At 46.2% G+C, this 25,741-nt stretch overlaps 1 protein-coding gene across 1 annotated transcript in view; it reads left to right on the top strand.

The window, feature by feature from the left end:
* Positions 1 to 25,462, top strand: part of LOC120928366 (PAX3- and PAX7-binding protein 1-like) — a 32,548-nt gene extending 7,086 nt beyond the window's left edge. Inside the window, exons 4-8 of the mRNA XM_040339463.1 lie at positions 11,056 to 11,274; positions 13,846 to 13,949; positions 16,075 to 16,295; positions 23,579 to 23,723; positions 23,912 to 25,462. Of these exons, the coding sequence (XP_040195397.1) occupies positions 11,056 to 11,274; positions 13,846 to 13,949; positions 16,075 to 16,295; positions 23,579 to 23,606 (572 nt within the window). The 3' untranslated portion in view covers positions 23,607 to 23,723; positions 23,912 to 25,462. The remainder of the gene's footprint in view (positions 1 to 11,055; positions 11,275 to 13,845; positions 13,950 to 16,074; positions 16,296 to 23,578; positions 23,724 to 23,911) is intronic.
* Positions 25,463 to 25,741: the final 279 nt, after the last annotated feature.

Raw genomic sequence — 25,741 nt, 5'->3', positions numbered from 1 at the left:
ACTGTGCAGCTTGTTTTGCACAGAGTGGCCCCGATCCTCCTGTTCTGGGGTCCCCTGGCGGCTCCTCCCCGCATTAGATAACCCCCTGGGTGAAGCGCTCCCCCGAGGGGGTTACCTTGCGAGCATGCCCCACAGTCATTCATTAGGTGTTCGTAGCCGCCGAATGTATGACTTGGCCCCACCCCCTGTGTCATTGGGATTGATTGACAGCAGCGGGAGCCAATGGCTGCACTGCTATCAATCTATCCAATCAGGACACGAGACACCAGCCATAGCTGGTGTGCTAGTTCCAGAGGAGAAGAAAACTGGGCTCAGCTAAGTAAAAGGAGGGGGGCTGGGGGGCCGCTGACTGCAAGAAGTTTTTTCACCTTAATTCATAGGATGCATTAAGGTAAAAAAACATGAGGGTTTACAACCCCTTTAAGGTCCCTTTCACACTTGTGCGACCTGAAAGTCGCGTGATTTTTGCAGCGACTTGAAGCAATGCCTGTGTAATCTTGAGATCTATGGACATCAAGTCGCATCAAAGTCAGACCAAGGTAGTACAGGGACTACTTTGAAGTTGCTGTGACTTGAAGTCACACAGATATGAATGGTACTCATTGGAAATCACGGGGGAACCACTTATCATGCGACTTTTCCTAAGACGCAGGACAAGTCGCACAAGTGTTTTTTTTTTTGTTTTTTTTTTCATTTATTTAGCAAAAAAACATATACACCCAGTGGTGATTATCATACCACCAAAAGAAATGATAAAAAGTTTATATGGGTACAGCGCTGACAACTGAAAATTGGCCTAGGCAGGAAGGTGTTGAAAATGTCTAGTATTGAAGTGGTTAAGGGCTTGTTCACAAGCGAGATGGTCAGAAAACCCTGCAGTTTTTTACTCCCTTTAGCTGCAGAGGCAGTGGCTGTAGTGTACACATGCCTCAGCTGTGATGCTTTGTGGCAGGAATGATATCCCCTGTCACTTTTCAAGTGAATGTGGCTGCTCTGCAAATGCTGTGATGTACTAGTGCAGGATTCAAGGGGTTAAAGTATGAGGTTGTCGTGCTTAGGAGGATAATTTGCCTGCACGGTATTTATGAATGAGTCATTTTTAAACCATAATTTTTAAGATACAGGAAATCAATCAATATGAACACTAAAAATAGGAGATTTATTCACCAGACATGTATTCATACAAAATAGTTATATATATATATATATATATATATATATATATATATATATATATATATATATATATATATATATATATATATATATATATACACACAAAAACAACAGAACACAAAATTAAGGCAACATTCACACTGGGGTGGGGGGGCGTTGGCGGTAAAGTGCTGCTAATTTTAGCAGTGCTTCACCTCTGTTGAGTGGCCGACTATAGGGTTAAAAGCACCCGCAAAGCGCAACTGTTGAAACACTTTGCAGGCACTTCGGCAGTGATGCTAAAAAGCTCCTCGACAACTACGGTAAATACACACAATTGCACAATTATATCTATAAGATTAAATATAATTTATATTATTTGAATGTCCATATATTTTTCTGAAATACTACTACTGGGTAGCAAAAGTTCATAGGTTAAAGGGTAACTAAAGGTTTGGTTTTAACTAGGGTTGTCCCGATACCACTTTTTTAGGACCGAGTACAAGTACCGATACTTTTTTTCAAGTAGTCGCCGATACCGAATACCGATACTTTTTTTAAATGTGTCCCCAAATGCAGCCATGTCCCCCACATATGCAGCCATGTCCCTCTAGCCATGTCCCTCACATATGCAGCCATGTCCCTCTAGCCATGTCCCTCACATATGCAGCAATGTCCCTCTAGCCATGTCCCTCACATATGCAGCCATGTCCCTCCAGCCATTTCCCCCATACCTTTGCCGCCGAAAGCCGCATGGAGAAAATCACAGCATTCATTTGAATAGCTGTTTTGCCCGCGCGTATAGACACTCCCCCTTGCTCTGGATTGGACAGATCACGATCACCCATCCAATCCCGAGCAAGGGGGAGTGTCTATACGCGCGGGAACACTACAGCTATTCAAATGAAAGCTGTGATGTTCCCGCACGCCGTTTAACCCCTGCGGCGGCTTTCAAATGCTTCGGCGCGATGTGGCAGCGGGGGGGTGGTGAAGTATTCTGTTTAGGTATCGGGGGTATTTGCGCGAGTACAAGTACTCCCGCAAATACTCGGTATCGGTCCCGATACCGATACTGGTATCGGTACCGATACTGGTATCGGTCCCGATACCGATACTGGTATCGGTATCGGGACAACCCTAGTTTTAACCACTTAAGCCCCGGACCAAAATGCAGCTAAAGGACCAGGCCAGGTTTTGCGATTCGGCACTGTGTCGCTTTAACAGACAATTCCTCTGTCGTGCGACGTGGCTCCCAAACAAAATTGTCCCTTTTTCCCCACAAATAGGGCTATCTTTTGGTGGTTTTTGATCACCTCTGCGGTTTTTATTTTTTGCGCTATAAACAAAAATAGAGTGACAATTTTGAAAAAAATGCAATATTTTTTACTTTTTGCTATAATAAATATCCCCCAAAAATATATAAAAAAAAACATTTTTTCCTCAGTTTAGGCCGATACGTATTCTACCTATTTTTGGTTAAAAAAATCGCAATAAGCATTTATCGGTTGGTTTGCGCAAAATTTATAGCGTTTACAAAATAGGGGATAGTTTTATTGCATTTTTATTCATTTTTTTTTTTTTTTTTTTTACTACTAATGGCGGCGATCAGCGATTTTTTTTCGTGACTGCGACATTATGGTGGACAATTCGGACAATTTTGACACATTTTTGGGACCATTGTCATTTTCACAGCAAAAAATGCATTTAAAATGCATTGTTTATTGTGAAAATGACAGTTGCAGTTTGGGAGTTAACCACAGGGGGCGCTGAAGGGGTTATGCGTGACCTAATGTGTGTTTGCAACTGTAGGGGGGTGTGGCTGTAGGTGTGATGTCATCGATTGTGGATCCCTATAAAAGAGATCACACGATCGATGACACCGCCACAGTGAAGAACGGGGAAGCCGTGTTTACACACGGCTCTCCCCGTTTTTCAGCTCCGGGGACCGATCGCGGGACTCCAGCGGCAGTCGGGTCCCGGGGCTTCGGACCGGGTCGCAGGCGCGCGCCTGCGACCCACGGCTGGGCTTAAAGGGCAACGTACATATACGTTGATGTGCCCAGCCGTGCCATTCTGCCGACGTATATCGGCGTTAGGCGGTCCTTAAGTGGTTAAAACAAACATGTTATACTTGCCTCTTCTGTACAGTTGGTTTTGCACAGAGTGGCCCAGATCCTTCTTTTCTGGGGTCCCTTAGCGGCGCTCCTGTTCTCCACTGCCCTATTGGAGAGCTGCTCTGTTTGTTTTTTTTTTATTTTTTATAATTCTTTATTTTTTTTTATTAGCCCTACTGGGTGGCTTTGGTGAGATATCAGGGGTCTAAACAGATCCCTTACATTGAGACAGGGAAACGGACTGAGGACACCGATTTGCCCCAGAAACTCCTCTCCATTTATAAACGGAGACATTGTAAACATAGTTTACAATGCTCAGTTATAAATGAATAGTGTCAGTGATCACTGACTCTGTGCATTCAGAATAGAAAGGAACTGGTACATGACAGATTTACAGGCTCCTTCCTCTGCTTTCAATCCTGACAGATCCGGGACCAGAGGAGCACAGGGGAGGGGCTGGAGGAACACGGAGGGGGGAGCATGGGGGGGGCAGAGGAACACGGAGGGGGGAGCATGGGGGGGTGGGGCAGAGGAACACGGAGGGGGGAGCATGGGGGGGCAGAGGAACACGGGGGGGGGGGGGTCAGGAGGAACATGGAGGGCATGGGGCGACCGGAGGAACCTCGAGGGGGGACTGGAGAAACACGGAGGGGGAACACGGGGGGGGGGGGGGGGCGAGTGGAGGAACACAAAGGGGAGCACAGGGGGGACCGGAGGGGTAACATGGGGGGGGGGGACTAGAGCAACATAGCGGGGGCAGCACAGGGGGGGGGGACTGGAGGAACACGGAGGGGGTAGCATAGAGGTGGGGACTGGAGGAACACAGAGGGGGCAGCACGGGGGGGCTTGAGGAACACGGAGGGAGGGGCTGGAGGAACACGGAGGGGTAGCATGGGGGTGGGACTGGAGGGACACGGAGGGGGGGCAGGACTAGAGACACGGGGGGAGCACAGGGGGGACCGGAGGAACACAGAGGTGGAGCATGGGGAGGTGGGGGACCGGAGGAACACTGAGGACACAGAGGGGGAGCACGGAGGAGGACCAGAGCAAATTTGGGGAGCGGTAGGAGGGGACAGTCGGGACAATCGGTGCGGACAGTTACAAGCACTAATCTCCCTGTATACCTTTTATTAAAGCAGCTGAAAGCCACGGGAGGGGGAGAAGGGGTCTTTCAGCTGCTTTATTATATTATATCCCGCACGCAGTGGATCCTCCTCTGACCCTCTGTTGACTCACCGGCAGTCCCATTTACTTTATTGGGACGGCTGGTGATGTGGCAGTGACACAACAAGGTGAGGGACGTGACTGCAGCAGGTGAGTGGATGCCCACTAAAGGGCGCTGCAATGATGCATCTGAAATGAGAGGTGCTCTTTAAATGTAAGGACTTATTCTTACTGGTATGAAATCTAGTTTTAAAGATTTTTTTTTTTATCCACCCTGATTCAAAGGTAATGCGTGGGGTCTGTTGTAGTACCCTTTGTGTCTTTTTATATATATATATATTTTTGTTTGTCAAAGTGTACTTAAAGATTTTTTTTTATCGTACATCACGGGACACAGAGCGGCATATTCATTACTATGTGGGTTATATGGAGTACCTTCAGGTGATGGACACTGGCAATCTCAAACAGGAAATGCCCCTCCCTATATAACCCCCTCCCATAGGAGGAGTACCTCAGTTTTTACGCCAGTGTCTTAGGTGTTGGTCATGGTTTAGCTTGCCTCCACATCCTTGGGATTAGGTGAGCTAACCGGTTCTGTCCAAAGGCCTCAGCGCTAAAGTGGTCAGTAACCGGACCCCAAACCAATGGGGTATAGCCCATAATGCTTTCTTTTTAGAGAGCTGGACCCTGGGCCCAGAACTTAGAAACCTTTGGGGGCCTAATGTTTCTGTTGCCAGGGTGCTATATGGGCCCAGGACAGTGGATCCTTCATAGGAACCCAGGGCCTGAAGGTCAATGCCCCACGGAGATGGGGGAAGATTGGGCCTCTTGCTGTGCAAAGTCCTGCGGCATGGAGCAGGTAAGTGAGGGGAAACTTGCGGAACTTGGTTCTTAGCAGGTTTTTCTGGGGGGTTCACAGGGGACATGCCTAAAGTTATGCGCTGCATCTGGCAAATTAAGTCACATGTCTTAAAGATAGGATGGCTTTATGTGTATTCCCCATAAAAGGTGACCTCCCTGGTAGTATTGTAAACATTGAGAAAGAGGCCTGTGTGTGTATGTGTGTAAAGAGAGCTGTGCTTACCTGCAAAGCCTCCAGGCGATTGCTGCCACGGTTCTTCCTCCTAGCCTGGAGACAGGACAAACTGCCTCCTCGTGTGGTCTCCTTAGCCCCACCCCCCCCCCCCCCCCGCCGGCGGGCGCGCGCGCGTCCCTGTGATATGGGCGCAATTTCGCGCCGTTAGCTGAGGGGGGAAGGGCGGGCCAGCATGTTAAAGGAAGGGGCGGCCCTTCCATTTGTTCCCAGCTCAGTGTATGCTGGAACTGAGAGAGGAAGAGACCAGAGCGGCAGCACGGGGCGCCGAGGACACACAGTGGCCAAAACAGATATTACAGTCTTCAATAAGACTGTCCTGGAGCCTAGAGTTAGGCTGTTCTTTTCTATCTCAGCAGTTTTTTGGCAATACTACTAAGGGGGACAGAATGTTTTTTCTTTCTTGGGTTTGAAAAAAAAAAAAAGAAAAAAGAACCATTAAAGGGAAAGAAGGCATTTTTTATCCCCCAAACGGGTTTTTGGGCAATAACTATTTATAGTTCCAAACACCGATAAGTTAGCAGGCGTACCTCGGTATTGTACCATGGCATCTGGGTCAGAGGGTACAAGAGGTGGGGATTCCCCCAGAGAGTCTGAGGTCTCGGACAAAGTTATGCCGCTGCTTTCCCGAGAGGGAGCCTTGGTGGGACCATCGGGATCTGGGGCTGGAGCTGGCACGGGTCAGTCCAACCCTAGGGTGGTCACGGACGAGGTATTGTCCACCTCTTTAAAAGAGATGGAAAAAAGAATGGAAAAGATGATAGCCAAGGCTATGCGGGGCAGAAAACGGAATAGATCTCCGTCGCCCGAGCGTGGACCCTCAGAGGAGGAGGTCCTTTCCGCAGGGGAATTGGACGACCTCTTGGACAAGGACCAAGCAGGTTCGGGGATCGAGGATCCGGATACAGGGGAGTCTGGGGCAGCCTCCCAAGGGGAGAGCTGGTGGGTTCAAGCCTTAACGGACTTGGTCCATAGTGCATTCAACTTGCCAGTACCAGATCTCCAAGTATCGACTGTTTCAGCTTTGGGCTCACTAAGGGCGCCTCAAAACAACGCAGTTTTTCCGATCCATCCTCTGCTAGAGGAAGTTATGTTCCAAGATTGGACCAAGCCAGATAGAATCTTTTTACCACCTAAAAGATTCTCTGCCTTATATCCTATGGAAGATACATTTTCCAAGAGATGGGCAACCCCGGCGGTGGACGCAGCCATCTCATGTGTTAACAAATCTTTAACATGCCCTGTAGAAAACATACAGGTGTTCAAGGATCCGGTTGATAAACGCTTGGAAGCACTACTTAAAAGCTCCTTCACTACTGCAGGGGCAGTAGTGCAGCCAGCTGTGGCTGCGATTGGGGTTGCACAAGCATTATCGGATCAAACTAAGCAGATGCTTAAACTTATTCCTGCCCAGCAGGCAGAAGAATTTTATTTTATGTCCCTAGGGCCATACGCTTTACGGTAGATGCGATTAAGGATTCTATCCAGCAAGCGTCACGTTTATCGTTATCCCTTATCCATATGAGAAGACTCTTATGGTTAAAGAGCTGGGAGGCCGAGCCCCCATGCAACGACAGCACTCCCCTGGGCAGGGGCCCTCTAATGCCAAACAGTATCGACGGCCTCCTGCAAGATCAAACTTTAACTTCAACAGCAAATCGTAGGGACAGGCCGCTAGAGGCAAGAAGCAGTGGTTTCGCAAACCAGCAAAACCAGCCCCCAAGCCGACCTTATGAAGGGGCGCCCCCACCCACGAGGGTGGGGGGAAGGCTGCGTCTCTTTTCAGAGGTTTGGGAAGCCAGCATTCCCGACAAATGGGTACGGTCTTCCGTGGCTACGGGCTACAAATTAGACTTCCTAAAGTTTCCTCCTCCTCATTTCCAGGAGTCAAGGGTTCCAAACGATCCGGAGAAGGGAGCCGCATTAATGACGGCATTGAATCATCTACTCTCCCAGGAAGTAATAGTAGAGGTACCAGTCCTAGAACAAGGGCTGGGTTTCTACTCCAACCTATTCATCATCCCAAAGTCCAACGGAGATGTCGGGCCAATTTTGGACCTAAAGATGGTAAATGCGTACCTAAAGGTCCGCTCATTTCGGATGGAATCCGTGCGGTCAGCAGCTGCCACACTCCAAAAGGACGACTTCATGGCATCCATAGACATAAATTGGAACATGAAGGTAGGCATCCTTTATCAGCCACATCAAAGATATCTACGCTTTATGGTGGCTTCGCGTCATTTCCAATTCGTGGCGCTTCCCTTTGGGTTGGCTACGGCCCCCCGGGTGTTCACGAAGGTCCTAGCTCCAATCCTAGCCAAGCTAAGGATCCAAGGGGTCACGATCCTAGCGTACCTGGACGACCTCCTAGTCATAGATCACTCGTCTCCTGGCTTGGAACGAGCAGTGGCCCTCACGGTCCAGTACCTCGAGAGGTTCGGCTGGGTCCTAAATCGAGAAAAGTCAGCATTCCAGCCCACAAGGCAGTTGGAATATCTCGGCATGAGGTTAGACACAGAACAACAAAGGGTGTTTCTACCTCTGATAAAGGTCAAAGCCATCAAGGAATTAATCCTACTGGTTCTAAGCAAGAAAGAACCGACTATTCGCCTATGTATGCGGTTACTAGGCAAGATGGTGGCCACATTCGAGGCGGTACCGTACGCCCAGAGCCACACTCGCATCCTGCAGGCAGCCATCCTGTCAGCATGGAGCAGGAGGCCACAGGCCTTGGATATCCCTTTGCCGCTCTCATCAAGAGTCCGACAAAGTCTGTGTTGGTGGTTAGACCCTCAGAATCTAGTGAAGGGGAAGTCTTTCAGCCCAGTGGCTTGGAAGATAGTAACCACAGACGCCAGCCTGACGGGCTGGGGAGCAATTTTGGATGGTTGCACTCGCCAGGGTACTTGGGCAAAGCCAGAGAGGCAGTTGCCCATCAACATCTTGGAGCTCAGAGCTGCTCGACTAGCCCTCAGGGCTTGGACGTCCAAATTGCAGGGGTTCCCGGTGAGAATTCAATCAGACAATGCCACGGCCGTGGCATACATAAATCACCAAGGGGGAACCAAGAGTCAAGCCACTCAGAGAGAGGTGAGCTTGATTCTCCTGTGGGCAGAGGCTCATGTGCCCTGCATATCGGCAATATTTATTCCAGGAGTGGACAACCTTCAGGCGGACTTCTTAAGTCGCCAGACTCTGTTGCCGGGGGAATGGTCTCTACATCCACAAATCTTTCAAACACTCTGCCAAAGATGGGGAGTGCCGGACGTGGATGTCATGGCATCGAGACTCAACAAGAAGCTAGACAGGTTCATATCCCGCTCAAGGGATCCGATGGCCTGCGGAACCGATGCGCTGGTTTGCCCTTGACATCAGTTCAAACTTCTTTATGTATTTCCCCCACTCCAGTTACTACCCCGCCTGCTGCGCAGGATCAGGGTGGAGCACATACCAGTCATCCTGGTAGCTCCAGCATGGCCCAGAAGGGCATGGTATTCACTAATCCTGAAGATGGTAGTGGGAGACCCTTGGACTCTTCCTCTACGGCCAGACCTGCTATCGCAAGGTCCGATCCTCCACCCTGCTTTACGGCATCTAAATTTGACGGCCTGGAAGCTGAATCCCTGATTCTCAGGGGTAGAGGTCTGTCTCAGAAAGTAATCTCTACCCTAATCAGAGCCAGGAAACCGGTCTCTAGGGTGATTTATTACAGGGTCTGGAAGGCCTATGTAGGCTGGTGTGAGTCCAAGCGATGGCTTTCTCGCAAGTTTACCATCGATAGAGTATTAAGTTTTCTCCAGCTAGGAGTGGATAAAGGATTGGCATTAAGCACAATCAAGGGACAGATTTCAGCTTTGTCAGTGTGGTTTCAGCGGCCGCTGGCCACCCACTCGCTAGTTAAGACCTTCCTTCAAGGGGTCTTACGTATTAATCCTCCAGTTAAATCCCCGCTTTGTCCGTGGGATTTAAATCTTGTTCTGTCAAGTTTACAGAAACAACCTTTTGAGCCGTTGGCTGAAATTCCTTTGGTTTTACTGACAAGGAAGTTAGTATTTTTGGTCGCCATAGTTTCCGCCAGAAGAGTATCGGAACTGGCAGCCTTATCCTGTAAGGAACCATATCTTATTTTACATAAGGACAAGGTCGTTCTCCGCCCTCATCCTTCCTTCCTACCAAAGGTTATATCCAGTTTTCATCTAAACCAGGATTTGGTATTACCATCCTTCTTTCCTAAACCTACTTCCAGAAAGGAAGGGTTGCTGCATACCTTGGATATTGTCAGGGCCATGAAGGCCTATCTTAAAGCTACAGAGAAGATCCGGAAAACAGATGTGTTGTTCATTTTACCGGATGGGCCCAAGAAGGGGCAGGCAGCTGCAAAATCCACCATCTCAAGGTGGATTAAACAGTTAATCACTCAGGCCTACGGCTTGAAGGGGTTGCCTCCTCCGTTATCATTAAAGGCTCATTCTACTAGGGCCATGGGCGCCTCCTGGGCAGCACACCACCAGATCTCTATGGCTCAAGTTTGCAAGGCGGCAACCTGGTCTTCTGTCCACACGTTTACAAAATTCTACCAGTTGGACGTAAGAAGGAATACTGATACAGCCTTTGGGCAGGCAGTGCTGCAGGCTGCAGTTTGAGACCCTCGGATTCCGGGGGCTCCCTTTTGAGTTAAATTTAAAATTATTTTTTCTCAACTAAGTTGGATTTATTATGATTTGAGTATATCTCTAAATTGAATCCTTTTGTCTTTGGAAGATGTTCTCCCTCCCCTCATTGTAAGCATTGCTTTGGGACATCCCACATAGTAATGAATATGCCGCTCTGTGTCCCGTGATGTACGATAAAGAAAAAGAGATTTTTAATACAGCTTACCTGTAAAATCTTTTTCTTGGAGTACATCACGGGACACAGAGCTCCCACCCCTCTTATGGGGACCATTTTGGGAGGCATACTGCTTGCTACAAAACTGAGGTACTCCTCCTATGGGAGGGGGTTATATAGGGAGGGGCATTTCCTGTTTGAGATTGCCAGTGTCCATCACCTGAAGGTACTCCATATAACCCATATAGTAATGAATGCCGCTCTGTGTCCCGTGATGTACTCCAAGAAAAAGATTTTACAGGTAAGCTGTATAAAAAATCTCTTTATTCCAATTATGGTTATTTTATACATCTTGGATCAATGTAACTATGTAGATACCATACCTGGCCGATGCCGCTTGAAATCACTGACGTAGACACAGTTGTTGCAGTGATCTCTGCTTGCTTCCAGGACCCGTGCCGAGTCGCTGTCCTTTGCATTTTTTACCCAGGAGATTGGCCACTTCACACAGGCACCATTCAGAGAAGGCTTTGCATTTTTCTGAATGAATACAATATGTTCTCTGAACAAGCTGGAGAGGTGGAGCGTTGATGTCCATACTTGGAATTCCTCTTTAAGGTTAAATTCCTAGTTCACTCCCTGACTTTCATAACGAGGAAAATCTCTGATGTGTGTGTGTGTGTGTTTTTTTCTTTTTTTTAGGAGAGATCCCGGATGCAGCCTTTATCCATGCTGCTCGCAAGAAGAGACAGCTGGCTCGGGAACTTAGAGATGTTCCATCTTTGGATGTGGATGGTGGTAAAAGGTTGGTGCGGGAGGATGAGAACGATGCCAGTGATGATGACGATGATGATGAAAAGAGGCGGATCGTTTTCTCAGTACGAGAAAAATCACAAAGGCAGAAGATAGCTGAGGAAAGTGGTGAGCCTTAGTAACATTTTCCCCTTCCAGCCTTAGTAACATGTTCCTTTATAGAGTTGATGTTTTGTTTTGTACTAAGTGACAGGAACGTTTTACCAAGCAGTTCCTGTGTGTTAGTTATCTGGGTAAAACCAGGCATAGACATTAGATAGCCGTTGAATGCATATGAAAGAGATTTTTGTATTTTTTTTATGTATCTCTATCATTCACACTTGTTTTGCATTGGGGCCAACTCACACCATATCACATTATGGTAATGCACGTTTCATGTGTTGGTGCAATGCAGTTGCATTAAATCTGAATAGCGTCCCAACACATCTTGCCAGTGGATGTGCATTGCAATGTGGTGCTGAAAGTGCTGCTTGCATGATTTTTGGTCGGTTGTAATAACCAAAATAAAATGAGTGAGCTGCCCTAATGCAATGTACTTTATTGTGTGAGATTTTTTTTTTTTTTTGTTTCTCGAATAACTGTTAATTAAAAATAGTTGCTCACAACATACAAAAGCATAAGATATAGCATGAGGGAAGATGTACAAAATAAGACACAGATCTGCGTACGTTACAGGTCTTCCAGCAATGACAAGTATGGTTCGTCGTTGCACTGCTAAACAGTAGCAAGCACATACCTGAAGTTAAATATGCTATATCATAGAAGCATACATTAGAACACTGCAAAACGTTAAACCTGAAGGGAGTCACAGGGGTACTCACGGGAAGAAGGAGAAAAAAAAAGAGACAAAAGAAAGGCGGGTAGATAAGAGGGGACAGAGAGAGGGGTCATCAAATCAGCTCGCTCACCTGATTATAGTGAGTCCTCCCGAAGGCGCCACGGCCCCCAGACATCGTCATGGGCCTCCAGCCTGTCCTGTATCCTGGCAGTCATTCTCTCCATCAGCTCCACATCCTTAACTCTGGCATATAAAGCCTCAGGGGTGGGGGAGAGCGATTTTTCCAGTTAAGAGCTATGAGACAATGTGCAGCTGTGACAATATGGTGCATCAACTGTTTGTAGGGCTTGGAGACTCTCAGGGGGGATAGGCCCAAATGGAAGAATTTGGGGGACATGGGGACCTGCGTGTCCAGAAGGCGGCCCAACAATTGCTGCACCGTGGTCCAGTAGGGAGTGATCATTGGGCAGCTCCAGTATATGTGAAAGAGGGAACCCCTGTCTCCCTGGCATCGCCAGCAGCGATCAGAACTAGCGGGGTATATAGTGTGAAGCACGTCAGGAGTCATATACCAAAAGAGAAGGACTTTATATGCATTTTCCTTGTACAAAGTGAACTCTTAGCTGCCTGGGACCAAATAGTCCGCCATTGCTCCATGGGAATTACCTCGTTAAGGGCTTTTTCCCATCGAATCATATAAGAGTGTTTACCCTGGGATTCTAGGGGGTAGGCATTTAGTATTTTGTATATATCAGAAATTAGGCCTTTCTGGGCCGATCCGGCCAAGACCAGCCTTTCAAAGGGAGTGGGAGGGGAGAATTGCAGGTTAGGTGCTATGGACAGGGCATAGTGGCGAATTTGCAGGTAACTATAGATTACCGTCCTAGGGAGATCAAATTTAGTTTGGAGGCTAGAGAAGGGCATTAGTCTGCGTGACAGGGGGTCTACCAGATTTCCAAAATGAAAGAGATTCCGGGATGTCCATGGGTGAGACATTTGGTGAGTAAGGCTATCTGTCACCTTGGGATTATACATGAATGAGGTCAGAAGCGAGCTCTCTGAGGACAGTCCACGCGGTCGCGATATTGTGTGTGATTTTAATGTCCCATAGAGGACCAGATGGTGTGAATAGACCCTTAGGGTGAGTGATAAAGGACAGCATAACTTTAAAGCGGGATTCCACCCTAACACTATAGCTGCTGACTTTTAATAAGGACCCTTACCTGTCCTAGGCACCCGCGATCATGGGCCCCCGACGGCGATCGCTCGGTCCTGGCACCTCCATCCTGACTAAGGGAAACAGGCAGTGAAGCCTTACGGCTTCACTGCCCATTTCCTACTGCGCATGTGCCACTTGCACAGCGCTTTGTGAATGTGTGGCTACCTCCTGGGATACACACAGTTCCCAGAAGGCAGCGCGCCCCATTCACCAGAAGACACCGCGACGGACGAAGATGATGACCGCGGTGGAATAAGAGGCAGAAGGGCTAGTTCCACATACAACAGCCTTTTCTGGGGAGTATAATTTTTTTTTGGGTGGGTGGGGGGTTAAAATTAGGGTGTAACTCCACTTTAAGAGGAGTTACCCTATTACTATTGATTCCCTAACTACTACAGTGTGGCAGTAACGGGATGTAAAGGAGCTCAGTAGCAGCTGTGAGTTTTCCTTTTTTACAGCTGCCTTTTGAGCTTTTTTGTAGAAATGTTCACAGGGTCACTTGTATGCTACTGCCTGGGTGCTACCCACACCACAGTATATCTAAATAAAGTTATATAGTGCTAGAGGTCCCCATTAAGGTGTTCATTTCATACCAAATACACCATATTGGCAGCATTTTTCCTCCGTTTGGGACCATATTTCAGAAAATGCAGTTTCCACAGCTTTGTTTTTTCTGTGGCAGGAATCGAGGGAAGTGATGATGAAGCTCTGGCAACAGGGGAACAAGATGAAGAAATCAGTCGCTGGGAACAGGAACAGATACGAAAAGGAATTAGTATACCACAGGTGGGCATTTTCTTTTGGTACAACTGGCATGTAATACAGGAAGGTTTTACACGGTTCTAAGAAATAATGTTTATGTCCAGCCAATTTTTTCATGGGGCTTGGTTAGAGAAGTTTACCCTCACTTCCTGTCAGTGATTTCACCAGACTCTATAAAAAACAAAAAAACAAATATTGTTGCTGTGGAAAAGTCCACCTCACTTCCTCTCTGGCAAAAGGTTGTCATGTCCACATGCCAAAATGAGGAGAAATCCTTAAAGCGTAGTTCTGCCTTTTTTTGCAGTACAAATACTGCAGCTGCGGACTTAAAATAAGGACACTTACCTGTCCAGGGCACCCGCGATGTCGGGTGCTGCCGCCGTGCCTGCGGCTTCACTTCCTGGTTCCCTACTGCGCATGTGCGACTCGCGCTGTGTCATCCCACTGGTCCCTTCTGTCTTCTGGGACCTGCATATCTCCGGACGAAGGAAGTGGCGTAGATACCCGAGGGTGGCTGGGGTATCTTTGCTCGGAAGTGGGAGCAAAATACTTGTATTACACAGGTAATTGGGTGGATCTCCGCTTTAAAATCTGACACTTCCCCACAGATCTGTATGTTTGAAGGTCCTTTTATCCAAATTAGTGAAACTGCTCCACTAAGGATACAGTAAGTGAACATTAAAGGGGCTGTAGAGGTAAAAAATGTTTCCCTAAACAGCTTTGTTTACCTTAGTGCAGTCGTCCTTCACTTACCTCATCCTTCCATTTTACTTTTAAATGTCCTTATTTCTTGAGAAATCTGTCTGTAACTCCCCACAGTAATGTAAGGCTTTCTCCCTGGTGTGGAGAAAGCCTCTTGAGGGGGCGAGCAGGAGAGTCGGGATGCCCACTAACACACAGCTCCTTTCTCTATCTGCAAAGTAGAGTGTCCTGACTTGCCTGCTCGCCCCCTCCCCCCTCAAGAGGCTTTCTCCAGAACAAATAGAGTGAATCTCTGTAACGGGGGCACAGACGGTAATAAAACCTGACAAGCATTCTAACCCCTCTCCACTTTATCCAAAACAAACTATTTTACTGATTCTTTAACCACTTCCCGACCTCCTCATGTACATATACGTCAGCAGAATGGCACGGACAGGCACATGTACGTACCTGTACGTCCTCTGCTAGACGTGGGTGGGGGGTCCGATCGGGACCCCCCAGGTACATGCGGAGGTCGGATCCGCTCGGGGAGCGATACGGGACGATGGCACGGCTATTTGTTTTTAGCCGCTCCGTCGCGATCGCTCCCCGGAGCTGAAGAACGGGGAGAGCCGTGTGTAAACACGGCTTCCCCGTGCTTCACTGTGGCGGCGCATCGATCGGGTGATCCCCTTTATAGGGGAGATCCGATCGATGATGTCATTCCTACAGCCACACCCCCCTACACTAGTAAATACACACACAGTGATCCCTTAATGTTACAGCGCCCCCTGTGTTTAACTCCCAAACTGCAACTGTCATTTTCACAAAATAGAATGCAATTTAAATGCATTTTTTGCTGTGAAAATGACAATGGTCCCAAAAATGTGTCAAAATTGTCCGAAGTGTCCGCCATAATGTCGCAGTCACGAAAAAAATCGCTGATCGCCGCCATTAGTAGTGACAAAAAATTAAAAAAAACTATCCCCTATTTTGTAAACGCTATAAATTTTGCGCAAACCAACCGATAAACGATTTTTTTTTACCAAAAATAGGTAGAAGAATACGTATCGGCCTAAACTGAGGAAAAAAATAAATTTATATATATGTTTTTGGGGGATATTTATTACAGCAAAAAGTAAAAAATATTGCATTTTTTTCAAAATTTTCGCTCTATTTTTGTTTATAGCGCAAAAAAAAAAAATCCAGAGGTGATCAAATACCACCAAAAGAAAGCTCTATTTGTGGGGAAAAAAGGACGCCAATTTTGTTTGGGAGCCACGTAGCACAACCGCGCAATTGTCTGTTAAAGCGACGCAGTCCCGAACTGTAAAAACCCCTTGGGTCTTTAGGCAGCAATATGGTCCGGGGCTTAAGTGGTTAAGTTGCAATATATAATTAGATGCACGTTAATAAAAGACCTTTCATGACTGCTTAATTTTACCAATATTTTCTGTTCTCTTTTCAGGTCCAAGCACCCCAACCTGCCGAGACAAATAATTTGTTCTACCCAAGCACTTACCAGGGGATACCCTATGGTTCAGCCTACAATGTTCCTTACACCTATTCTGCTTTTGGATCTGCTGAAACAAAACCTCTAAAACCAGATAATTCTGTCTCTTTCAAAACTCCCCATAATGAGATGACTTCTGTTACTATTGATTTGGTAAAGAACCAGCTTAAAGACAGGTAGGGCAGACTAGCTTTCCTTTGGGGGACTACCGTAGGCTTTCAGTTGCCCTGGCCTTTGTTTTATGGGACCAGGAACCGTAAAGCTTTTGTGTAACAACAATGAACCGAAGAAGTCGGATGGAATCGAGAATTGAGCAAATGGCTTTCCTACTGAGGTTGCTTTCTGGGCCAGGGTTGTGTCACTAGGACTTGTGGACCAAAAATAGAGATGACAATGAGTTTCACAGAGGGCCACAGGTATACAAGGTTAAGCCTACATGCAACAGTTCATTTTATCAAAGTTTGATAAACCTTGGGCATAAATTTGTGAGTTGGTTTGCTGTGGAAAATGTTAACGTATACCTCCAGTTTTCATCGGGGGGGGGGGGGAACTTCCTAGGTGAACGATGTGCATTGTTAGCAAATATTGGCAATTAAGGCCTTTCTCTGTTAAAGCGGGAGTTCACCCAATCTCTTTTTTTTCATGTTTTCCCCTTAGATTCCTGCTCGTTGTGTCTAGGGGAATCGGCTATTTGTTTTAAAATATGATCCGTACTTACCCGTTTTCGAGATGCATCTTCTCCGTCGCTTCCTTCTTGATTGACAGTCTTCCGAGAGGCTTCCGACGGTCGCATCCATCGCGTCACTCGTAGCCGAAAGAAGCCGAACGTCGGTGCGGCTCTATACTGCGCCTGCGCACCGACGTTCAGCTTCTTTCGGAAAATCATGACGCGATGGATGCGACCGTCGGAAGCCTCTCGGAAGACTGTCAATCAAGAAGGAACGCCCAGTCCCGCAGCCCATACCCGGAAGCGGCGGAGAAGATGCATCTCATAAACGGGTAAGTACGGATCATATTTTAAAACAAATAGCCGATTCCCCTAGACAAAACGAGCATCCATCTAAAGGGAAAAGGTATAAGCTATGGGTGAACCTCCGCTTTAAGAAAAAACTTTTATTTCCTCTGATTTGTGAATGGAAGGGACTGTTTTTACAAAAAAAAAAAAAAAACTATCGTCTGCATTTTTTTTTTTAAGAAGTTGATGAGCCCTAGCAAGGATCTCGCCAAAAAATGAATCTACTATTGCAAGACATGTCCAAAACCTGACTTGTATCAGTGCAACTTTAAGTTGATATAGTGAGCTGAGCACAAAATTAGATATGTGAGGCATTCTGTACACCAACAGTGTTTGGAGCACTTCCAGGTTCCTATATTGCAAGATTGTGTCGTTGTCATTTTTTTTTTTTTTTTTTGAGAATTAATTAAAACGGCTGCATTGTAAGGTGGAAAAGTAATTCTAATAACCTTTAAAGAGATTTTTCACTCTAGAAAAAATAAAAGTTACAAATTCTGTAGCTGCTTGCTTTAATTAAGAGGACACTTAACAGTCCAGGGATCCAGCACCACCCTCACCTGGGCTAGTTCTTTATTAGCCTTTAGGTTCAGGCCGGCATCTTATCTGTGGGCAGCCGGCTGTGCTGCTTGCGGGTTCACAGCCTTCTGCCCACTGCGCATATTCAAGTTGTTGTGCTGTGCTGCGCTTTGTGAATGGTCCGGCAGTTTTCTGGGACCTGTGAAGTGTCCCACAAGACTGCTGAAAATAGGAGCAGAGAGGTTCGGCGAAGACCACCCAGGTGACCTGAGCAGAAGTGGAAGCCAGGTGCCTGTCAAAACTAGGTACCCCCCCCCCTATAAAAAATTAAGGGGTGGGACTTAAAGCAGAGCTTTCCCTATTGGGCGAAGTTTTGCTTAATCACAAAACAATTTTTGTAGCAATTATGTTGTCTTTTTAGTGAAAGGTGAGTTTATAGCTTTGCTTTTGTGTCATTATTTATGGAAGGCTGATATATCTTGATAGAATTTCATTTTAACTAGTTCTTCTCTAAATTGAATAATCCTAAGGATTACTCATCTATGGGAGTTGAACATTCTGGTTAGCACCAGATTCCATTATATGGACTTCTTTCTCTTCCGTTCATGGACGGACACGGCAGCCTTTGACCTTAGGGTTATATCCGCTTCCAGGAGAAACTCTCTTGGAAGGAAGCGCATATAACCCTAAGGTCAAAGGCTGCTGTGTCCGTCCATAAACTCAGAGAAATGGATTTTACGGTGAGTACAAAAATCCCATTTTCTATACTAAGCAGTAGAGCTAAGGTAACCACCTTGCTTTTCTCCTGTTCTGCTCTAAAGTGAGATTTCAGTTTTTTTAAGGCTGCATTCACACCTGAGCGTAGCGTTTTGCGGCGTTTTTTACCGCGATTAGCCGCGACAAAACGCAGCGTTATTTGCCGCGACAAAACGTATTTTTTTTGCGTTTTTACCGCGATTTTGTACAGGTCTAGGGTCACCAATGTAAAACGCCCAAATAATATATTTTTTCCCCTCTAGCTTTTTTGAGCGTCGTGCTTCAGGCGACAAAACGCTCAGGTTTGAATGAAAAGAAGGATAACTGCGCTAAACCAGAAATGTACACATAAATGTACAGATCTTGTGATAATATGAAAAATACAGTAAACGTATGCCCAAGTGTATATTAAAAATACAGGCCAAAGGGCAGTGGCCTTTGGGAGTTAGGTGACTGTACACTAAACACTTGAGCTCCAGATCCCTGGATGCCCAAAACGATAAGTGAAAAAATAAACAAATAAAATAACAGTGACAGTATATCACAATTATCGGTCTTCGACCAAAATTAGCAATAAGTGATTATTACAGTAAAAACGGAAATTGTGACATAAACAATTAATATTGTCAATAGTCCAAAGAAAAAAGGAAGTCCATAATATGACTGTTGGAAACACCCGTGCAGATTGAAACCATGCGATTATCCGTGGGATAAATTATCCAAAAGTGAATCCACCACCAGTGATCGCAAGCTGCTTACCAGATTTTAAGGTCCCTACGGACCAAGCCCAGCATATACCGTAACTCCTCAGTAAACGATGTTGGTATCCGGATGTAAGCAGACTCCACAATGATATTCACATAAGCCAAATAAAGAAAAGAGGAAATGCGGAGTCCGTCTGACGACTTGCGGCCTCACTGCGCAGCTCGATGGAGATAAAGGAAGGAATGCCCGAGCTGATTTGCTGTCCCCACTCACGTGGTATGAGTCTCTGGCGCGAAAGGATGGAAGCGCCCGGCAAGGTGGGATAGGATTTGAATACAGGTTTGAATACAGCCTATCTCCCTCTGGCTACCAATATTTAGAGACTCAACTCCTAAGGCTGCATTCACACCCAAGCGTTTTGTCGCCTGAAGCGCGACGCTCAAAAACGCTGGAGGGGAAAAAATACATTATTCTCTATGGAGATGGTTCACATCTCCACTACAAAACGCCTAACGCCGGAAGCCCAAACAAGTTCTGCACCCTTTTTTGTCGCTCGAATTGAGCGTATTTGGGCGTTTTACATTGGTGACCCTAGACCTGTACAAAATCGCAGTAAAAAAAGCTGCGTTTTTGTCGCGGTAAAAAACGCTGCGTTTTGTCGCAGGAAAACGCTACGCTCAGGTGTGAATGCAGCCTTACTGTACATCCGTATTACTTGGCAGGAATGTGTTTTGTGATGTAAGGTTTAAAATAAAAACTTATACCAGAATGGTGTGTGGTTTAAAGTTGGGAGCTATTGTTGCCAAATCTCTACCATGATGCGTGCACGGAAGTCCACTTCTCGAAAAATTTACCATCGTACATGGAAAGCATACGTCTCTATGTGTGAGGAGATGAAGTGGCCCCCCCTGTACTTACGTGGTGTCCCGGATCCTGCTGTTCCTACAGTGGGGAGTGGACCAGGCTCTTGCCTTGAGCACGATCAAGAGTCAGATTTCTGCTCTGGCTGTTTATTTTCAGTGTCCCGTGGCAGCGCACTCTTTGGTTCGCACGTTTGTGCAGGGGGTCCGGCATGTGGCCCCCCCGGTGCGCCCTCTGCTACCTTCTTGGGACTTGAACTTGGTCCTCTCGGCGCTTCAGCGTGCCCCCTTTGAGGACATTCGGGAGATCCCCTTGCTGACTTTGTCGCAGAAGGTGGTCTTTCTGGTAGCTATTACCTCTATCAGACGAGTGTCTGAACTGGCGGCCCTGTCTTGCAAGGCCCCCTACTTGGTCATCCATCAGGATAAGGCGGTGCTGCGCCCGCGACCTTCTTTTCTTCCGAAGGTCGTTTCGGCCTTTCACATTAACGAGGACATTGTTGTTCCATCATTATGTCCTCAGCCGAAGAACCCGAAGGAAGCCGTTTTACATTCTCTGGATGTGGTTCGGGCCCTTCGAGTTTACTTGTCGGCGACAGCTCCGTTCCGGAAGTCGGACTCGCTGTTCGTGTCTGTCCGGTCCCAGTAAGTGCCTGGCAGTCTCGTCGGCCACAATTTCCAGGTGGATCCGACAGGTTGTGCTTCAGGCCTACGCCCTGAAGGGGCGGGCGCCTCCCTTTCGGGTCACGACGCATTCGACCAGGGCGATTGGAGCCTCCTGGGCTTTCCGACACCAAGCCTCTGTGTTACAGGTGTGTAAGGCTGCGACCTGGTCGTCGGTCCACACTTTTTCAAAGTTTTATAAGGTGGATGTGAGTGCATCTTCTGATGCCTCATTCGGCCGCAGGGTGTTACAGGCGGCAGTTTAAGGTTGGAGTTCCTCCGTTGAGTAATTCCGGTTTTGTTTGGGGTGTAACCTGTTGTTTGCTGTGTTATCTTTCCCACCCCTCGTTTTTTGACACTGCTTGGGGACGTCCCTAAGGTCAATGGAGGCTGTGTCCGTCTATGAACGAAAGAGAAAAAAGGATTTTTGTACTCACCGTAAAATCCATTTCTCTGAGTTCATAGACGGACACAGCACCCACCCCTCCTTGGTTTGTACTGCTTGTTACGAACTGAAGCTGCTGGAGCAGGGTGTGGGTTATGCCTGGGGGAGCCACGCCCCCTGGGAGGAGCGGCATGAAGGAAAGTTTTTAACACCTTAAGTTCTGTAAGAATTCTGCCTAAATCTCCTGGTAGGAAGAAGCATAACCCTAAGGTCAATGGAGGCTGTGTCCGTCTATGAACTCAGAGAAATGGATTTTACGGTGAGTACAAAAATCCTTTTTTTCAATCTAGTGCAGGCAAAGGCACTGCATTTGGGGTGTTAAAACTGACACCTGCTGCAGATTACAAGTGCAGTGCCATTGAATGCGGTGCAGGAAAGGTGCATGGAACACAAGCTTCCCGCACAGCTTTCTGGTGTGAATTGGCCATAAGACTTGACATGTTTGGAATTTGTTTACTTAAAGCAACCCCATAATTTATATTTTACAGAAAATTTAGCATTTATAATAAATTGCAGTTTATTTTTGTACAAAATTATGCTTTTGAAAAAGAGTTGTGCAAGTATTGCGAGACGTGTAAAAAAAAAAAATATTTTCAACAGCCACCTTTTTATTCTACAGGGCCTCTGCTCCTGAAAATACATAGTAGTTTTATGGGTTTAAAAGACTTATGTTTTTTTACCTTCATGAAGTTTAATGAGAGGGATGGATTCGAGCCTGTGTGTGAACTGACACGTAGAGCAGTGGCTTGTTAACAAGCCTGCCTGGGTCCCCCCATAGCAAGCTGCTTGCTCTGGGGCACACAGCAGCAGGAGGGGGGGGGGGGGCTGGGAGCGCCAGCAGGGGACCCGAGAAGAGGAAGATCGGGGCAGCTCTGTGCAAAACCACTGCACTGAGCAGATAAATGAGACATGTTTGGACTTTTTTTTTTTTTTTTTCACATTTAAAAATAAAGCTTTAATGTCACGTTAATCCTATTCAGGTGTTAATGGTTAAGAGTTGTGGAATAGAAAGATCTACAGCAGAACCCAGGAAAAAAATCACAGTCCCTATTTATACCTGCCATAGGTCTAAGAATGAGTCTAGGTTTGTTTGGACACTAGTTTAAAGCTACCTGAGCTTTTTTTTGCCAGAAAGCTGTCATTGCGGACAGCCATTCCTAAGCAACTGAGGCATTCCCTGCCCTGCAGCTGCTCCCCTTGTATACATGGGGCAGGAAATGCCACTTATAACTGTTTGTGTGCAATGCCCACTTTCTGGCAGGATAGTTTGGGCGGGTTTGGACTCGTGTCCAAGCATGCCTGAACTCTTCCCTAAGCCATCACTAAGCCATCAAGAGATTCAGACTGTAAGTTGTCCAATTTGCTGTGAATAAGTGCTTGTAATCCAAAGCCTGTGTATATTTTCTATCATATTGGTGATTCTTGGGTCACTGCTGCAGCACGTGCTCTTAAAACAAAATTGTAATTAAATAAAATAATGTTTCAAGGAAACATCCAGGCAAACCACTAAATACTTAAGGAAATGCATATATATTAGTTATTTTACCTGCCAAACATATGTAATTCTGAATAGCCAATTTTATTTTGTGATATATAACATTTTCCAAACTGCACTTGCGGACAGGTGACGCGTGAAGTTGATTAAACAGTTGATCTTCCTAGTTCGGCAAGGCAGCTATATTATCTCTCCATTGCCAGCCTTCACATTGGACAGTGATTCAGCATTATCCAAGCTGACCATGAAAGCGGTTTGGTTCACACCTACGCAGTTTGCTATTGATCCGCTGTGGTGCATTTTGCATTTTTGCAAGTGTGTTTTTGATGTGTTTTTCACACACTTTTTTTGGCAAATTTGTTGGGCAGATAAAAAAAAAAACGCAGGTCGGGCAAAAAGGTACAACAAGCTTTTTTTGCAGCTTCTCCATTGAGGTCTATTGAACCAAAAAAAGCACAGTTTTGCGTTTAAAAAATTCCCTGACCCTTTCCAAAAACACAGCGGCTGAAAAAAAGCATGGATGTGAACATGTCCCATAGGAAACCATGTCAAATGGACTGTAGTGCGTTTCTGCAAGAAGCACAAAAAAATTATTACAATCACTTACAATCACTTTAACTGTTAGCCTGGATTTCTTTTGTAACAAAATCTCCAACATTCTTCAGTTATTTAAAGAGACTGACTGTGTGACCAGACTATCTATTTCATCAAAACCTATTTTGGACATGTTATCTATCTGTAAAAGCGTATCTTGTAGACATTGAACAGCCCTGAGACTGCCACTGGGTGCTACCATCTTGGATGTGATATCAGAAGCCCAAGCAGATTCGGCACTGTCCTTCTAGTTATGTTCTATAATATTATTATTCTTTGCTCCTCCCTAACAGCTGCATACAAAGTTGTGCAGGGTGTTGCAAGTTGTTGTTTTTAATTTTTTTTTTTTCTGTAATCTTTTAAGTTGGTGACAGGATATCCTTAACATGCACCTTTTCTCTTTCTTTTAGCCCAATTGTTGTGACTTTGAAAGCATGATGTGGTTTGAGTGTTTACTCTTCTATGGCTGTGACGTGAAAGACGCAGGCAAGGAGGATGCAGACATTGCTCTATTGCCATCCTTGGTGAAAAAAGTAGTTCTCCCCAAGCTTACAGGTATGTTTGTTTTATGTGTTGCTGTGATTTGCACTAAGCCTGTAAGACAGCAGAGCATTGTATGGTTGTTTTTTACATCTTTTTCTTAGTTGGAAACTTCTTTCCATTCATGAATTTAACAGTAATGTCTGATGATGAAGTTATTCAGCATTGTTAATTTTGTGTCTTTCTTGTCATTTGTCCCCCAGGTATTGCTGAGAGCGTGTGGGACCCCTTCTCAGCTACACAGACGAATAGACTGGCTGCCGTGATGCAAAAGTTTATACATGGATATCCCATGGTTTTAAATTCTGGCAATAAAAACAGGTATGGGGCGGAGCCGGCGAGCGCAGCAGATGGCCGCATAGGAACACAGCTCCCGGCAAAACGAGTGTTCCGGAGCTCGTACAGCGGCTATAGGGCACCAAAGAGCGGCGGTTTTGGACTCCACGAGTCGGGGAACACCTGCAGACCATGCCGCGCAAACGAAAATAGAGAACTGTCCCGGGTAAGATGACAGACTTCTTCACTCTCACTGACCGCCGTAGCAGCCAAGATGGCGCGGCAGCAGCCAGTCTCTTTCTACTGTGCTTAAACACAAGGCTCGTACAGGCTGGTCACCGGGCATGACTCACCCTGCATATGCCAGTCAGAGACAAGCAACCTCTTAATCCTCATCTACTGCAAATAGCCCTGCTAAATCAAAGCAGAAGCTGTCACAGCAACCATCGCCTAATGTTTCTGATGGGGACATGTGCTCAGGGCTGGATGACACCCTGGAGTTTCAAGACGCCATTGCAGCTTTTCCCACAAACAATCTGCCAGTAATGGACTCCACTCTTAGGGACATGTTGGTATCCCTTAGGGGGGCTATTCATACATGCTGCAGCTTATGAAGCATTGCAAAGCTGAAGTGCAGGAAGTCAGGGATAGAGTAACACACGTTGAAAAGAAAATGGGGGAATTTTCTGAGTCTTATAACACTATGATGGATGCACATAATGATCATGAGGAGGACATTGTATGGCTTAAATCAAAAGTAGCGGATCTTGAAGATCGTTCCAGGAGGAACAATATTAAAATCGGGGGGATCCCCGAAACGGTGTAACCGTCAGATCTGACAGCCTTTCTGACCAATGTCTTAAGAGAAGCTCTCCCTGACTTACCTTTAGAGGATTTGGAAATAGACCGCATACACAGACTGCCCAAACCTAAGCACATTCCTGAGCATCTGCCTACAGATACCATCGCTAGGATTCATTATTTTAGAGTTAAAGAGAAGCTGATGTCTGTGGCAAGGAAGGCGGAAAATATTCCCGACTGTATGCAAGGCCTATCGTTTTTTGCTGACTTATCTGCTCATACCATGCAAAGCAGGCGCAACCTGTTAACTATAACAAAGCCACTCGGGAATCATAGGATCCCCTATCGCTGGAATTATCCTGCTACATTGGTGATAACTAAAGGTGATCGGGACTTTCTGGTTTCTTCAGTGGAGGCGGGCATCCGCTTGTTGGAAAAGTGGAAGATATTTCCATCAGAGGAGGAGGAAGTCCAGTCCTTGCATGAGATGTCCAGTAAATGAAGTTAATGTGGTGTTCCTAATTTCTACATTGCCCTTTTGGTCTCACTAGATATGTTTTATCCGGACGCTCTGTGCCGGTGCACAGGTTTCATCTTTATTTATCTTTCTTTTTGTTACCCCCGGATTCAGCAGGTGACATCCCTGCTCAGATTTAAAAAGGAATTGCATATTTTTATTGTGTGCTTGTTACGCGCTATTTTTTCCTTTTGTTCTTTGTTTCACTGTTTTTTCTTTTTTTGTTTTGGAGATACTCTCTCAAGTTTTTTTATTCCAGAAATTTGTCCATTCCTTGTGTTCGCTAGCAGGGGTCGGGAAGAAATCTTTGGAGTTCGAGTTCCGGAGCTCTTGTTGAAATCCTACTGTGAGAATCTTAACAAGTGGTAGGCTGTCTACTGTTTGCACTCACATCTCTAAGTAAGAGTTTGTACTTCCATTTGTTTGCAGTATCAATTAT

The sequence above is a fragment of the Rana temporaria genome, chromosome 2 (assembly GCF_905171775.1).
Source record: "Rana temporaria chromosome 2, aRanTem1.1, whole genome shotgun sequence".
Taxonomy (NCBI): Eukaryota; Metazoa; Chordata; class Amphibia; order Anura; family Ranidae; genus Rana; species Rana temporaria.
Note: the sequence above shows the minus strand (reverse complement) of the source record. Positions and strands in the feature narration are given on the sequence as shown.